General features: G+C 42.9%; 1 protein-coding gene across 5 annotated transcripts in view; it reads right to left on the minus strand.

The window, feature by feature from the left end:
• Positions 1-408: 408 nt before the first annotated feature.
• LOC110984184 (uncharacterized) overlaps positions 409-15,370 on the minus strand; it is a 71,317-nt gene continuing 56,355 nt past the window's right edge. For all 5 annotated transcript variants that reach the window (XM_022244088.2, XM_087139884.1, XM_022244087.2 and 2 more), the window contains 11 exons: positions 14,599-14,833; positions 13,427-13,663; positions 12,363-12,542; positions 11,999-12,089; positions 10,611-10,868; positions 9,977-10,152; positions 9,169-9,301; positions 8,507-8,598; positions 7,579-7,725; positions 6,627-6,727; positions 409-5,967 (listed from right to left, as the gene is read on the minus strand). In XM_022244088.2, coding sequence (XP_022099780.2) covers positions 4,533-5,967; positions 6,627-6,727; positions 7,579-7,725; positions 8,507-8,598; positions 9,169-9,301; positions 9,977-10,152; positions 10,611-10,868; positions 11,999-12,089; positions 12,363-12,542; positions 13,427-13,663; positions 14,599-14,833 — 3,085 coding nt within the window. In that variant the 3' untranslated portion in view covers positions 409-4,532. The remainder of the gene's footprint in view (positions 5,968-6,626; positions 6,728-7,578; positions 7,726-8,506; positions 8,599-9,168; positions 9,302-9,976; positions 10,153-10,610; positions 10,869-11,998; positions 12,090-12,362; positions 12,543-13,426; positions 13,664-14,598; positions 14,834-15,370) is intronic.

Raw genomic sequence — 15,370 nt, forward strand, 5'->3', positions numbered from 1 at the left:
TATTCGCAGTGTTTCGCTGAAGAGCTCATAACAGATAGTCAAATTCAAATGGATGCTCGACTTTGTTCTAAAAACTATGCTTGATGGCTTGCAGGCTTTGAAGGGTGAAAGAGGTTTTATGTTGTCAGTTTTTGTCGAATAAGACTCAAACAAAGTTTGTTATCATCTTTCACATTCGTACAGATTTTGATAAATCATAAATGAAGCAAGACAAACAGTACTTTAACCCTAGAATGTGGCCAACCGGCAGGTGCCAGCCTTAATGCAACAGCACGAGCTGACAGCTGTCGACCAATGAGAAGCTTCAACTGGGTGGCAAACGCGTGAAGGCACATTTCGCATGCACGCCGAGCTTGGCCCATAACAGCAATGAGTAAAGTCCAGTGAATCACACTTTACAGCTACATGTACTATCATTCCCTTTTTATTTACAAATTGTAAATGCACAGACTAAATTACAGATATCATACAGTAGACTATAAATATTAAATAACTGAACTCACCGCATTCTAAAAAAGGACAATATGCTTCATTAAATTTATATAAAAAATCGATTTACATAAATTAAATTGACAAAACAAAAAAATGTACTGATGTTTAAATGAAATAATTTGGGTACTGTGCAATGTCATTACAGCTTTTGTCATAGTGCAGTGAGGATCTAAGAACTGCATGCATTTGCATGGTAAGTAAGTCTTCAGCACCAAGTGACGCCAGCAGTAAAATTCTGCTGAAAATAATCTGTCCGTAAATTCAATTTTATTTTACCTACCTATGTGACGTGAGGCGCACACCCAAATGCGACAGATAAAAGCAGGCACTGCCACCATAAGTCCGTGTCCCTCTCCACCAATTACTTCGCGCTAATTTGTAATCTTGTTTCGTTATTCAATAATTCACGATAATTGTCCATGTTTTTTAAAACATTTCTGTACCCAGGCACGTATCTGTACCCTTGTTTTGTTTCAATGCAAAAAAAATCATCTTCAACTGAACAAGTTCGCCGTCTTCAATACTGCCGTGAAAAAAATATTCTACAAGAGTTTGCACCCTTATACCAGTTAACAGTGAGAATTATCAACAATTGACAATTTAACAATTTAAAAAGGACAAAAATGGCTTAAATGCCTCGTCTTTGCAATCCGCAAAATATGATACTTCAGTATAGACAATCTGTGTTCATGTTTTAGAATAATCATTCATGAAATCGAACGTGTAGATTAACAAAAGGGGATTGCATCTGTCCTTTGGACAAGTACATGTTGTATTGTTCCGTTCACTGAAAACACTTGTGAAGTACTGACTACAAACTTTAACAGCATTCTTCTAAGTATGGCATTCACTTTATACACAGTAAATGCAGAATAGCTAAACAGTATAAATAAACCAATTGTGGCCTTGGAAAAAAAGCTCCAGTCTCTATAGTTTCGTTGGTTTTGCTTGCTATTTAGGGGTTGGAGAACACACGAATACATGTCTTCTGTCTAAGCCAGCAGCGATGTCAAGTAAAAATAAAAGACTATTAAAACAATTCCCTGTTAACATGTCCATTTGTGACAAATCCCAAGTACAAACTGTTTCATCGATGTTGCATATTTATTACCTTTGGAAGGACTGCCACAGAGTGCATAGGCAATATTTCATTCACAAAACGATCCATAAAATGTGTTTGCAACAAGTTAACATAAAAACAAATTTTACACTACCAGGATTATCATGGCCTTTGTGTTTGTGAATATCTCTTTTTTTAAATAGCTCGAACAAAATATGTCACATATTTTGAAGCCTTTCACCGCCCACAACTGTTGTTAACGGCCTATTCTCAGTATTTCCAAACCTTCAGTACTTTTCATTCTTACAATAAAACTATTTTCAATTCTGCCTTCCTTAGAAATTGTAAAAAAATGAAACCACTCTCTCAAAATAACAAATAAAACAAGACACTTTAAAATACAGTGTCGAAATAAAAAAAATTACAGCTTTAAAACTGGTCATGTCCTGATCACATTATAAGTAAAATAACAGGGTTGAAAACAAATTGTGGAAGTCCGGTCTTTGCCACGCAAAATAAATATTTCAAATTTACATTGTACAATACAAAGTCCATATATACACACCAATACTGTTAACTAATGCCTGTTAATGTTTCCAAACCATTCCTAATCCTCCATTAATCACCCCCCCCCAATTGAAGACATCGTTTTGGCTGACCTTTCCTTACAAAATAAGATTACCTTGTATACTCGGACAACTTTGAGCGAGAATTACCTTCAACAACAAATGACAAAGCAAGCCAGGGACAAAATAATGGATAAAGAAAGAGGGAAATCTCAGATGAACTCGCTCAGTACGTTTAATGTGCAAAAAAAGCTTTGCTTTAAAAGCAATGAAACAATCAAAATGTAGACAATGAGGTCTGAGCAGACCCTTTGGTCGGAACCACTACAGTTAACTGGTTCACCAACGACTACGAAATGCAAAACAGTCACGTGGTTGCCAACAAAGAGAACACTTCCAACCCACATGGCTCTTCTCAACCAATGAGGGGGTGCTTCATCTCAAGGTGGATAACCACTGCATGATGAAGTGCACATTTCCAAGGCACAACTTCAACATGTTAGATTTTCAGGTTGCCCCCCCAACAAAGACGGACAAATAGTGACACAGCAAATGGTTTGAAAAATACTGACCCAATTCAACAGAACTAAGACCATGTCTGCAATATCCTTTCAGGGCTACGGCTATGTCTATTGTCAGTATGCTTTTGAATAATTTCAATGGGCACAGAGCTAGACAAAGCTCCAAACAGATTCCGATGCAGCTTAAAAAGCAGAAAACACTGCTCAGCTGCTTTTTGTGTGAGTGTGCTTAGCAAAAATGAGCCACGAACCAGTCACAAGTCACATACCAAGCATGGCACTTCGGCTGCTACCCTACTTTTCCCAAGCACATATATTCCACATTTGACCAGTTTTTCTGCTTAGTGGCTTGGTGAAATCTGGATCCAGGGGTCAAAGAAATGAAGAGTAAAAATTGCCAAATCAATACAGTATTGATTAACTAGTGTCACCTTTACAACTCCATAAGATATCACAAAATCTCTGTATGATGATGGTATTTCGGTTAGTGTTATAAATACAGTGCGATTTTGAAGCTTAGAAGGCTATATTTTGCTAGCTGTGAAATACATACCGGTGCTGTGGGGATGCATCCCAGAGCCACAAAATTTGAAGTCTGTCAGGCAAATAATCTAAGACTCTGCAAAAACTTATCTGATCATTGCCCTGGAAAAGTGACTTTTCGGTTAGACAAGCCATCCTCAGATATGGTGCTTACTAAGAAAGACTTTCAGAGCTGGCAAACAAGAACAAGGCAATCCAAGTTCATCTTTGCAGGTGTACCAGTTAATCATCGATTTGTACAATCCATAGCTGAAACCTGTTCACTCTACTGTCAAGGATCTGAGCGTACAGCAAAAAAAAGGCATTGGACATGTAGAAGTCTGCAAAGACATGTTCAAGACTGCAAAGACACCAAAACTTGGTGCACATTCAGCTGAAAGCCAACCAAATGTATTTATATCCCCCCTGCAAGAACTCATGTGCACACACAGTGTGTCTCTGCACAGGAACTCTCGTCAGAGATCAAGTATTATTTCCAGAGAAGTAAAACATGAACGTCTTGTGATGCTTTAAAATATGTACAGAAGAAGTAATTGGCACTGTTTTCACTGTCTGGCATATACTTGCCAACACCGGAAACTCAGACAACGGTGCACGCAGATGCAAGGGTCTTGTTGTCTCATTCCCTGCTTCTATTCATTTGTTTATACTGATTCATTTGTGATCCCTGAACACGTGATAAGCAAAACTGGAATATTTTGGTCTGGAAACTGGACAGTAAGAACACATAGATGCCAATGGCTGTTTCTTTCCGTGACCGGACAAGCAGGTGGACAAATGTGATGAAGCTGTGTGCATATAAATATGCAGTGAATGTATATAAATGAAACAGCGGTGGGGGCTTATATTTAAGCCATGGGTCATTGTGCAATGATGTGTTGCAATGATTTCTTATTCGATCTTAAGGAATAAACGTATTGTGGTTTGCTATTGTTTACCATTCATCAAGATCACGACGCTCTGGGAATCTACATAATAACCAGGGGCAAAGCAACCTCCCCAGATGGTGTGCAGTGAGTGAGGCTTTCTTCTGTTTTTGTGTTTTTTTTCAGAAAACCAGTTTGTTGCAATTTTAGGCCTTTGAAAACCCAAACCTCATAATAATTTTGATAACATCAGAACAGTTGGCAGGCATGCTGGCAGTCCTCTTCCACTTTGCATTAAATGCTACCACCTCCTGTGAGTTATGTACATTAAAAAAACCAACATTAATTCTTTACCTTTGAATAAAGGGACACTTTTAAAGATTTTTAATGTCAGCATTACACAGTCAGGAACACTGCGTAGTGCACTAATAGTCTTAACTCTTGTGGTACAAGAACGCTGATATACAGGTTTAGTTTGTTTGAGTTATAGAGCAGTTGGACCGATGAATAGGGTCTGGGCTGATGGTCTTGGGAACTCCTGTCCCGACATATTCTGCTGAGGTTGAAGGGATCCGCTGCTACCTTGGCGCACCATGGGCTGTGGTGGTTGCTGACGGTTGGCGTTCCCTGCTTCCCCATGCTGTGGGGCCCCTGCACGCTGAATAGCCGGTTGGGGGACGACGGTCCTCACTGCTCCGTGCTGGGAATCGGCCTCAGGCTGCTGGGCCACCAGCGGGGAGGCCTGACGGGGTAGGATGGCCCGGTGGGCCACAGGCTTGGGTACAGGGGCAGACTGGGCCAGGTTCTCCAGGCTGCCCTCGTCTGAGTTCTCCAGTGTGTAGCTCAGTCGGTGGGACACTACCGGCTCCCCAATGTCTCGGCGCTGCTTGGCTCTCAGCTTCACCGGTGGCTGGGAGGATCTGCTCGACACATTCTGCAGATTTGCTGCACCTAACTCAGTGGGATTTCCCTGAATGGAGCCAGCAGAGGAAACCCTGGTAACCGCCGTGTCTTCATCTGGACGTTTGGGGAGTGGTCGGTGCGCCATCGGGTTGGCAACCATGGGATGGGTGTTGGTGCTGGGTGCGTGCTTGTTCACAGGGTGAGAGGCCACTGGCATAAAGTTTGCAGTGGGTGGTGGCTGGCTGGTGGTTCTTACAGCTGATGGTCTGGGGGCAGCGGTGTTGTTAAACTGTGCTGGATTTGTCGATCTATGTTGTAAGGACTGGGTATGTTGTCTTGGTGTTACTTGCTGCTGTGGTTTCTGTTGCTGCTGCTGTCTTGCAGCTTGCTGTCGGGAAACCTGCTCCTGTGGAACATGTTTGCTTACTTGCTGCTGCACAGGCTTGCTTCCACTTGAAGGTTGTCCTAATGCAATCTGCAAAGTCAGAGGTCGCTGAATATCCTGGTTCCCTGCATCCAGACCGTGTGGATCCCCCATGACCAGGGTTCCAGTTACTGGGTAGGAATTGGCCATGCCCGAGTAGGCAATCTTGGCACTGGAGGGCATCGTCTGGGAGTTGGACACATTTTTGCTGGGGATGCTTCTCGGAATGGACCCTGTTCTGAGCTGCTCTTCACTTGACGACAACACCTGACGCTGCTGGACAGGTATCGGCTCACTACCGGGCAGGACCCCATCTCTCTTGGATGCATCCGGCGGGGAGATTTCATTCTCCGAGGCCTGGGAGCTCCCAGGCTGTGAGATAGGTACCCCCGAGTCCCGGCCTTGATCGTTGTCAGCCGGAGAGTCTTTGGTAATGGTGGTGGTTGTGGCGGTGGTGGCAGGGATCTCTTTCTGCTTCTTGGTTTCGTCTTTGCACTCTTCTTTGACACGGACCAGGAGTCGGCGAACTTCTCGGTTGTTGGGGGCCAGCTTGATGGCTTCCAGTAAGTCTTGAAGGGCTGGGCCAAATTGCCTAAAGGAGGAAAAGGGAAAAGCTTAAGGATTGTATTTATAATTACTTATGTCCAAAGGAACACTCAAGCCAGCTGAAGCTGGAGTAACTGACGATCCAATTCTGGTCAAATTTTGGGGCCAAACTTCTCCAGGCAGAGATTGCAAAGCAATCAGGTTTTTCAAAACGTGCTTCGAAACAGCTTCCTGATGGCACTGTTATGATCTCTGTCCTCTCAAGCACATAATTTGACAATTCTGTTTCCAACGCCACACTTACTCGGCCCCAACCACAGTGCCATCCTCCTTTTCCTCTGTATTGTGTTTCATTTTATTTTGCCACTGTGTTGCTCCCTTTTCGCTTAGCCTTTGAGAAAAATTGTACACACATCAATCTCTTTCACCAATCAGTTCACATGTGGAGAATGTTTGACGTGTAGGATAAAGAGTTTGCCCTGAGTTTTGTTCTGTATGCAAACAGTTCTGAAAGATCTGAATGCATTAACAAGTTCTTTGGTCATACACAAGTCAGTACCCTCTCAAAATGTTTCTGCCCAGAATTGCATCTGTGTACACAAATGCATAGAGAGTTACCCACTGCACAAAATGCAGTAACCTAACACATTTCTCTCAGTTGGAGCTGACTTTGATATTGAGTATGCTTTCTCCAACTTATCATACCTGATAGCACGTTTGGCTCGGGCTCTAGCGTAGAACGCCTCAAAGCACTTAGGTTTGATCTCCAGAGCCTTAGTGGCCAGCTCAATGGCTCCTGGGATATCCTGCAATGAGGAAAGCAACCACAGGAGGCCTCAGTCGGTCTTATGGTCTCAAGCATGAAAACTACCCTAGTTGCTCATTAATCATTACTTCAACCTAGACTTCCTAGCTGGTCAAAATATCCCTTGAAGCATCTCGTTTTACAGCCAGAGGGTGGACACTCCAACAAGATAATTCCACCTAGAAACCTCGGAAATCAGCTTTAAATTCCAGTCAATTTCAGAAATTTTACTATGGTTTCCTGAAGAGATGTCAGAATTGTCAACAGCAAACAGAATGCAATATGGTCTTTTAGACACAGCTTACTAATATATATTCCTCTATCGGACAAAGCATTCCATAGCCATGAACAAGATGATTTCCAGAATTGTTACATTTAATAAGCCTTCCAAAATTTTGACAAAATTTAAACAGAAATAAGCAGTGTAAGTGGAATACTTCAGACAGTATGATTGCTTTCCTAACAGTATTTTGGATACCCCACTCAACCTTGCATTTAGTCAGATACCAATCAGCGTTTCAAGGGAACTTTCTGCATCGATGGATTATGACGCGACGCCAACTTGATACAAATATTCACATTGTACATGCTAATGCACAGACACAGCACGCTATATCTCAGCTTAATTGCAAGCCCAAAGCAATCATAGAACAGCAAGGTGAAAATGAGTAAACAATGAAATTTGGGGAAATGTAAGGCCATTTTCCATCTTCAAGAGTGAGGGCCGGATGCCAGTCCGACCTCACCACCATTCCAGAGCAAAAACAGAAATTGTACTGATGCTATCCTGCTCATGGACACAAGTGCTCCAATCTCTCTGGCTGGAGTTCATCCCCCCTTCCCCAACTTTACCTCCAGTTTCCTCTTACACCTGGACACGTTCAGCAGGAGGTTGACCTTCAGCTCCTTGAAGGTTCGGATCTCATCGCCAAACGCCTCTGTCGGGTACTTCTTGAGTGCACACTGGTACTTGTGGCATGCCTCACGCCACTTTTCCTTCTGTGGATGCAAAGGAGGACACGGACTCAGTGCCACAAACCACAAGATCCAACTTCCACAGCGGGGAGTTCTTGACCCTACATCAATTGCTCAATTACATGTTGATCAAAAGCACAGTGAGTAAAAATTAATGGTGTGCATGTGCATGCCATTTTATTACATGCCATCCATAAAAATTGGTGCATGATTTCAATCATCCCAGCCATTCAAACCTGCCAAATTTACTGTGTCAAGTTCTCTTCTGTATATCTGGCGTTCAACATTTTGCAAAGGGTACACCATTCACTATGTCCGAGTCATCTTGTCGTTTAACATTATGGGGTTTGACTCTATCAAATTCTTGAATGATGATACAGTGAAGCAAAAGCACAGAATACTTGGTCACAACCACGAATATCTGAATGCATGAGTCCAGGCTACCTTGTGTATCACTGCTTCTGTTTGCAAAGTTATAATTTCAACTTTCACCTATGCCTCCAATTCAAAATGTGTGAAGTGATGTGTTTGACTACATGACGTTACACTTATGTTCTTAAGCCTTGACCCAAGTCTGCTTTAGACTGATGAAGTTACAATGGACAAAGGCCCTAAGCAGGACCAAGAGAGGGCGCTATTTTCCTCGCAACTGAGGCTATTTTGATGGGAACTGCACCTCACTTGTTCACAAATGACTATGGGATGCATGCGCTGTGTAAGTGTTACTACCAACAAAACGAACACCCCACCGGCATGCCGATGAGGGGGTGCTTCTGCTTCAGGCAGATTTGGCATAATGTCTGACCTTGTAGAGAGCATTTCCATCATCCATGAGTTTCTTGAGGAGTAGAACCAAAATGTCCGGCTTGGAGGTTGCCATGGCCCAAGCAGCAGGACCTGTGCAACAAAAAAGTGTTTGGTCACCATTATTGTTCATCTTGAAGCAAAGACCCATCCAAGTGTTTGCAACTATCTGTCAAAAAGTGAAACCCCACTTCACCAGAATTTTCTTCACGTAACGAAAGGTAACAAAAATTCTGCAAGCTTAGTAGTCTAAAATGCTTCACTTTTGAGGAAACACAAAATAATTCTATGCGGACAAATTCAATTTCAAAAGATCTCTTTGATAAACAATGCAAAGATGAATTATTTGGTTGACACTTTTATCTTGCTTAGTCAGTAGAATATGAATCTAGCATGGTATGACACCCAACAACCTGAAAACTCTATGTTAAGACTCACGCCAACCTAAACTTGGAAGTGTGCAGTATTGCTACAGTACTTTTTTTTCCATTTGCTCTAAATCGGAAAATAAGGAAAAACACTCTAGGCATACTAAAAGCACTAAAAGCAGCTCAGATCGACAGTCCTAAATCAAACATCTGTAGCCTTGGTGGTTAGTTTCCCTACTTCAGTGAAGTTATGATCAAAATAAAGAACCGAGACATTACTGGGAAGGCAACTGACCTAATTTAGCTCCCTTCTTCAGAAGTACTGAGACAACGGATGTGTTTCTGCAGCCGATGGCCCTATCTAAGGGCCGCATGCCGCTGTTATCCACGTGCTCAATGGTAGCACCTTTCTCCACCAGTAACTGCACCTGGGTCAAAGAAACAAGAAAGATGTTAAGTCCAAAAATGGAGAAAAAGGCAGTCAAAGTGCCAAGATATAGTTTGGACATTGGACAAGGTCCTTTTGGAGTTAATGTCATACTTCAGTGTACTTCTTTAATCCACTACCGTGTTGAAAAAGGATGAGAAGAATCTCACATTACAATGTCAACCAGGTCCAACATATTGATAAGTATGTTCTCATCTTGTCATTTTTTTGCCCCCAAGGTTTTTTTTTTAAGCAACAGTCCAACTTAATGCCTCAACGATGTAGGTAACAAGACTATTCAAAATGGTCCTGGACAAAACTCCAGAAAAAAAGTCGCTTCAAACGGTGATATGTATTCAGTTAGGGTCTATTTGTTTCACACGGATCCAGATCGCGATCAGTAATTTGACGTTGGTGCACTGGCACCAGAAACTGTCTTATGGATAGTGCAAACCAGCCTCTGGATCACTGACCGCGATCTGGATCCTTATGAAACAAACAGGCCCTTAGAGTACAGCCGCTTTTGCCCCACAAGACACAACTGCTATCCAAAATAAAAAGGAAATTTCCATCACTGAAATCCTAACCCCAAACGAGAGTCCAATACTAGCTTTGCTGCAATAAAGATGAACAGTCCGGCTGTAAACACCGCCGGAATCAAGTTACAAAGCCTTACAACTTGTGGATCGCCGTAGAAAGCTGCCAGGTCCAGCGGCGTGCGGCCATTCTTGTCCGCATGGTCGATGGTCGAGCCCCTCTCCAGCAAGGACCTGACAATGTTGAAGTGACCCTTGAGGCAGGCCCAGCACAATGCCGTCAGGCCCTCCTTGTCGCACTTGTGGACAGATGCACCTGATATTGAACACATTGCAAAAGTGACTGCTAGAACACTGTTTCTGTACTGAGGACACAGAGCTACCACACTCCCCAGTGAGGATGGCATGTGTTACTGATGCCGGGTAACACCATCATGTGTTTTAACCGCCATCAACTTCTATTACAAGATACTTGGTGTTTTCTTAACACCTAAGTGACAACTGACATGTGAGGTGAAGCCAAAAGTGCCATTAGGAAACACTGTTAATGTTACAGCAGCTTACTGGCCCCACTTGACCACATTTTATGCCACACTGACGGGCAATTTTCATCTGAATGGGCAGAGACCTAAAGACCTTAACCTCTTTTTTTCAACACGTGCATGGGGTTCACAGGCTGTGTGTATGATGGCATTCTTTCAGTGGAAATGCAAAGTCTGCCGCTTGTGGATGGAATTATCTCTGTTGTTACTTTTCTGCTTGTTTCTCTCTCACCTTTACTCAGCAACACTTCTAGGACAGCCAGGTGGCCCTCTCCGGCCGCCAGCATGAGCGGCGTCCGACCATGCCGGTCACTCTCCTCCAAGGAAGCATGGTTGAAGAGCAGGATGTCCACAATCTCCCAGTGGCCACGCCGGACCGCGCAGATCAGCGGGGACATCTGGACCTGGTTCATGGCGTGGACCGATGCGCTCCGCTTGAGGAGGAGCTTCAGGACCTCGGAACGGCCATTGGTGCAGGCTGCCGTGAGGGCTGGTGGGAGAGTCACACACCAAAAACTTAAACCCCGGGATGTTGCAAAGCTTTTTACCCATACGTGATATGGGATGACAATTAGAAATGCTTTATTGTTGATGTTCCCCATTGCTATAACTTAGTTAAAATATTTTGTAAAGGCATATCAGAAGTACAGTGAGGTAATATTTTCATGAATTACTGTTCTTTACTACCATTGCAAAAGTGCATGTTAAGCCTGGTTTCCATATCGACGTAAGAAATGCAGAGGGTAACATAATCAAGACGCAAACTGCAAGGCAGACATATGAAAACATATGAAACGGAAGTATCACCGATAACCCAGAAATAATGCAAACTAGCCCCAGACGAATCGGCAAAGTTGAGTCTGGTTCAACTTTGCCGACTGTCTGCGTCGAGTTGCCTATACAGTAGGCCTATACAAACACACATGCTAGTATGACGGGCGTACGATGATGTTCGTCTTGCTTTATACCACTCATTTTGTCTATTTTCTCCTTATTACTAGCACTTACAGCCCCAATCGTCAACAAAATAGCTGACCATTAACAAACTACATCAAACTGGAGTATCAGTTTGGCTTCAAGGGGAAACATTGCCACCTAAAAAAGGCATTTTGGGCAAAATTTTTTCGAGTTTCGGACGCCATTTTGTTTAATTTTTTGGTGGAATGATGTCGCGCAGCGTCTCTTCTGCGAATGTCTGTGTCTTGACGTCTTGCAGACTGTCTGCGTTTATACAAACTACCATATGGAAACCAGGCTTTACTTGATCTTTCACGCATGTGTTGTGAACAATCTACCCTAACATATTTACATGCATGCATATTGGATGATATACATTTCATTCATGCCTGTAAAGCAATGTAGCACAGTGAATGTCCAAAACAAACTTTGGAATACTTGACTGGTAAAACGTTTGACAGTCTCTTAGTGTTAAAATATTTTGAACAGGGATAAAAGTGATAAATTGGCACTGTGATGCGCAGTAGTCAAGATGCTGATTACGCAAAATCATCACAGAGCGTAAAATAATGCGGCACCGTATGTGTACCCCGTGATGTTTTATTTGAGCACTTACTTTTCACTGCTCCATAAATTTTCATCCATGCCCTTCTTATCTTTTACCTGTTTCTCCCACGAGTGAATCTGTCTGATCAACTGTCACCAGGTGACTGTCAGCTTCAGGACCTGGCAGATCCAGCAGGAAACCACACACCTACAAAAATCAAAGAAAACATGGAAAAAAAAGGTCCAAATGCTTGGGAAAAAACCCAAACAGTTTGATGGTAAGCTGATTTCAGTGCTGAAGCAGTTGTTAGGATTATGTCCCGATGGTCACCTAGCACTACGACAAAACTGGCTGTAATTCAACTGTGCTGCAACTGTCTGTTCAGGTCAGTCTTGGGATGAACGACATTTCCAGAGTGGTAAGTTTCAAATCTTGAAGATGTTGTATTTCTTCCCAATGTACCTGGAAAAACCACTTTACCTCTTTGTGTCCATTCCCGGCTGCTGCCACGAACGCCTGCTGGGCTACGCTCTTGCTGTTCAGCTTGTCTGTCTCCTGGCCCGTCCAATCGCACTGCAGGAGGAAGCTGAGGGCGGCCAGATGACCATGCTCGGCCGCATGGACAACTGCACATTTACCGTTCTTATCAGTGTCAAGGACCTTTGAAAAGTTCAGAGAGTGCCAAAGGAAGGTAGATCAAATACGTGTAATTCCGATAAAGTTGTCTTAATACCACCAAGGTATAAACACTGGTTAAAAACAACGCATGATTCCATCTACAAAAATTTCTGCCACGTGTTCCTTATTTTACTCTCCATCCCATTTTAGATTTTCATCCCAAGTCAGATTAACCACCTGATTGTTCAAGTTCCAAAATGCAGACACTCTGACTTGAAATTTTGCAACATGTAAAATGTCGACAACACATCTTTGACAATAGTTGTCCTTTTGGAGCCAGTTTTTATGAAGGACAAAGGGGATGGCTGTTTCGACCCTTTTCTTTGCATGCACTTTTTTTGCCGGCCAAACTATTTTTTACCAAACACCCGTCACACTGACTTCACTTCATGCATCAGTGAGGACTTCAAAATGGAGAAAATCGGAAAAATATATGCTTATCAGAGAATAGATTTGGCATTCCTCAGAGTGTGTGGTTACTCACGCCAACACTTATATCTATGCAATGTACACAAGGCATTTTTTTTCTTGTGTTTTGGAAGGTACGGAATAGGTTAACAATTATGATAGAGTTCTCCAATGGTAATTGTTGTAGTCAAGTACTCCTTAAGTTCCTCACAAGCACTCATAATTGCTTAAGGAAAGCTTACGTAGTCTCAAGAATTCTTGGCTCAAAGTTAGCAACAAACTATGTAGACTAGAATTCCAACAAAACATCCAAGCTATTGTTCACCAACTGCTAGCAGGAATAACAGTACTTCCGTAGTTTACTTGTGAAAATATTTCCAAAGACTACTGAAAAATGCTTGTGAAGCACATGAAGTACTCCACTTCAACACTGCGAGCATTAGAAAACTGACGCTTACCAGTGACTTCTTGATGATTAACATGCGCATGATCTCCAGGTGACCGTTGGCGGACGCGTAGCTCAGTGGCCCCATTCCCCGGTCGCACTCCTCGTTGACGTCCGCGTCAAACTCCAGCAGGAGGGAGACCATCTCGGTGTGGCCCTCCCTGGCTGAGACGCACAAAATGGGGGCATTGTTCAGGACGTCTGTGTGGTGGTTGGGGCTGGCTCCGGCTAGGAGCAGAAGTCTGCTGACCTACAGGACAAAAAAAAATCAAGGTGTAACTATTATTACTACCGTTTAGTAGAAGAGATTCATAATACGGTGAGCCTTCCCAGGTTTATCCCTCACAAAGGAAATATCCAGCTCATGGGATGACATCAGTGACTGTACTTAGGGCGCCCTTTTTATTTTCTGTGGTTCTCTTATCTTTTTTCAATGGAGGGAGGGTCGGTCGGTTGAAAAAAAATATATAACCCAAAAAATCCATGCTGTGCTATACAGGTGAATGAATAAACCAGGCAAAGTACACTATGCATACTGGTCACTCGTTTTTATATCGCGTACACGTGTCTTCATTTCTAGCCGAGTAGAGAGAAATATTTTTATAGGTACACAACACAATATCTCGTAGGAGTCAGTGTCAAGACATCGTATGCGGCGTACGGTGTCAGTGTGTGCAATGTGTATATACACAGTGCATGTATGTTTTGGTTCTTCCTATTTTATGGGCAAGAAGGGTCGGGAGAAAAAAACAAAGGCTTGTTTTTTTTCCGAGGTTGGGAGCCCAAAACAGGGTCGGTCGGAAATGAGAACCACAGAATTTAATGAGGGTGTAATACAGTGTTTCATTTCTTACTATCTATTCTTTGAACATGTGGCAAAAAACCAGCGAGATCAGCGAGAGTCGGTGAACAGAAGAATTTTGTGTATATGACCATGGCGTACGTGGTGACAAAAAAGGGAAAACGGTAAGATTTAGTGGTGAAAGCATCAACCACCAACGATATTTAAAACCATGCATGATCCCTATAACGTCAAGTGATGTCAACCTTTTCCTACAGCGTGGTGCACGCTTACATTTGATTTGATGTGATCCCTTTTACAATGGTTTCACTCTCATTCTCATTAAGAGCTAATACGGCATGGCAATCAACAGCAAACAACACACTGCACAGAAGAAAGACTACCTTGACATTGGGAGAGAAAAGATTGCGTCTAGTGGCTAAGCTGTTGGACAGCTGGTCGGTGTTGAGGTACATCCAGACAGCCTGCAGCTCCCGAGCGGAGAACCCGCCCAGCTGCCGGCCCAGCGTCTTGTAGATGTGCGCCTTGAGGATGTGGTGGCCCAGCTCAAAGGCCTGGTCTCGATTCAGTCGCTTGGACTGGCGGCTGAGCTTGAAGGCCAAGAGGGCATGGCCGGATCTTTTTAAAAACGACACAATGTTATGAAGTGAAAAAGAGCTCAAATGAAGAAAGTAAAAAGGAATAAATCTTTCAGAGGAAAAGATTAAGAGGTACGAGATTATGAGATGTAATTTAAAAAAATTTTTGGATTGAAGAGATGCCAACTTATAAACAGTATTTTACCCTGCACTGGTATGTATTAAGAAACACTGAATGCTCAGTGTTGTTCAACAGCTTGTGAAAAACCACCTGCTTTCTTGTGGGGAGGGGGGAGCTCAACCCCATAATTTTCTGCTTACAAGTGCAGGCCTCTTACCATTCAACCATCAAGCTTGCTGGGGTCAGCTGGCCGGTTCAAGTCAGTTGGGCAGTGGGTGCTGTACTGTTTTACTGTTTTTTTTAACAGGATGGAACCTTTACACAATTTGCAAATTACAGTTTTTATAAATATACCTCACTGCACGCAAAAATATCCAATATGAAAGAACATGCCTTGGTGACTTAAGCTCCTTTCCATTCATCTAGAAGCATATTAAAGGGCTCTGCATTGTCATG

The sequence above is a fragment of the Acanthaster planci genome, linkage group LG08 (assembly GCF_054643075.1).
Source record: "Acanthaster planci isolate LZ-2023a linkage group LG08, COTS_SCS, whole genome shotgun sequence".
Lineage (NCBI taxonomy): Eukaryota > Metazoa > Echinodermata > Asteroidea > Valvatida > Acanthasteridae > Acanthaster > Acanthaster planci.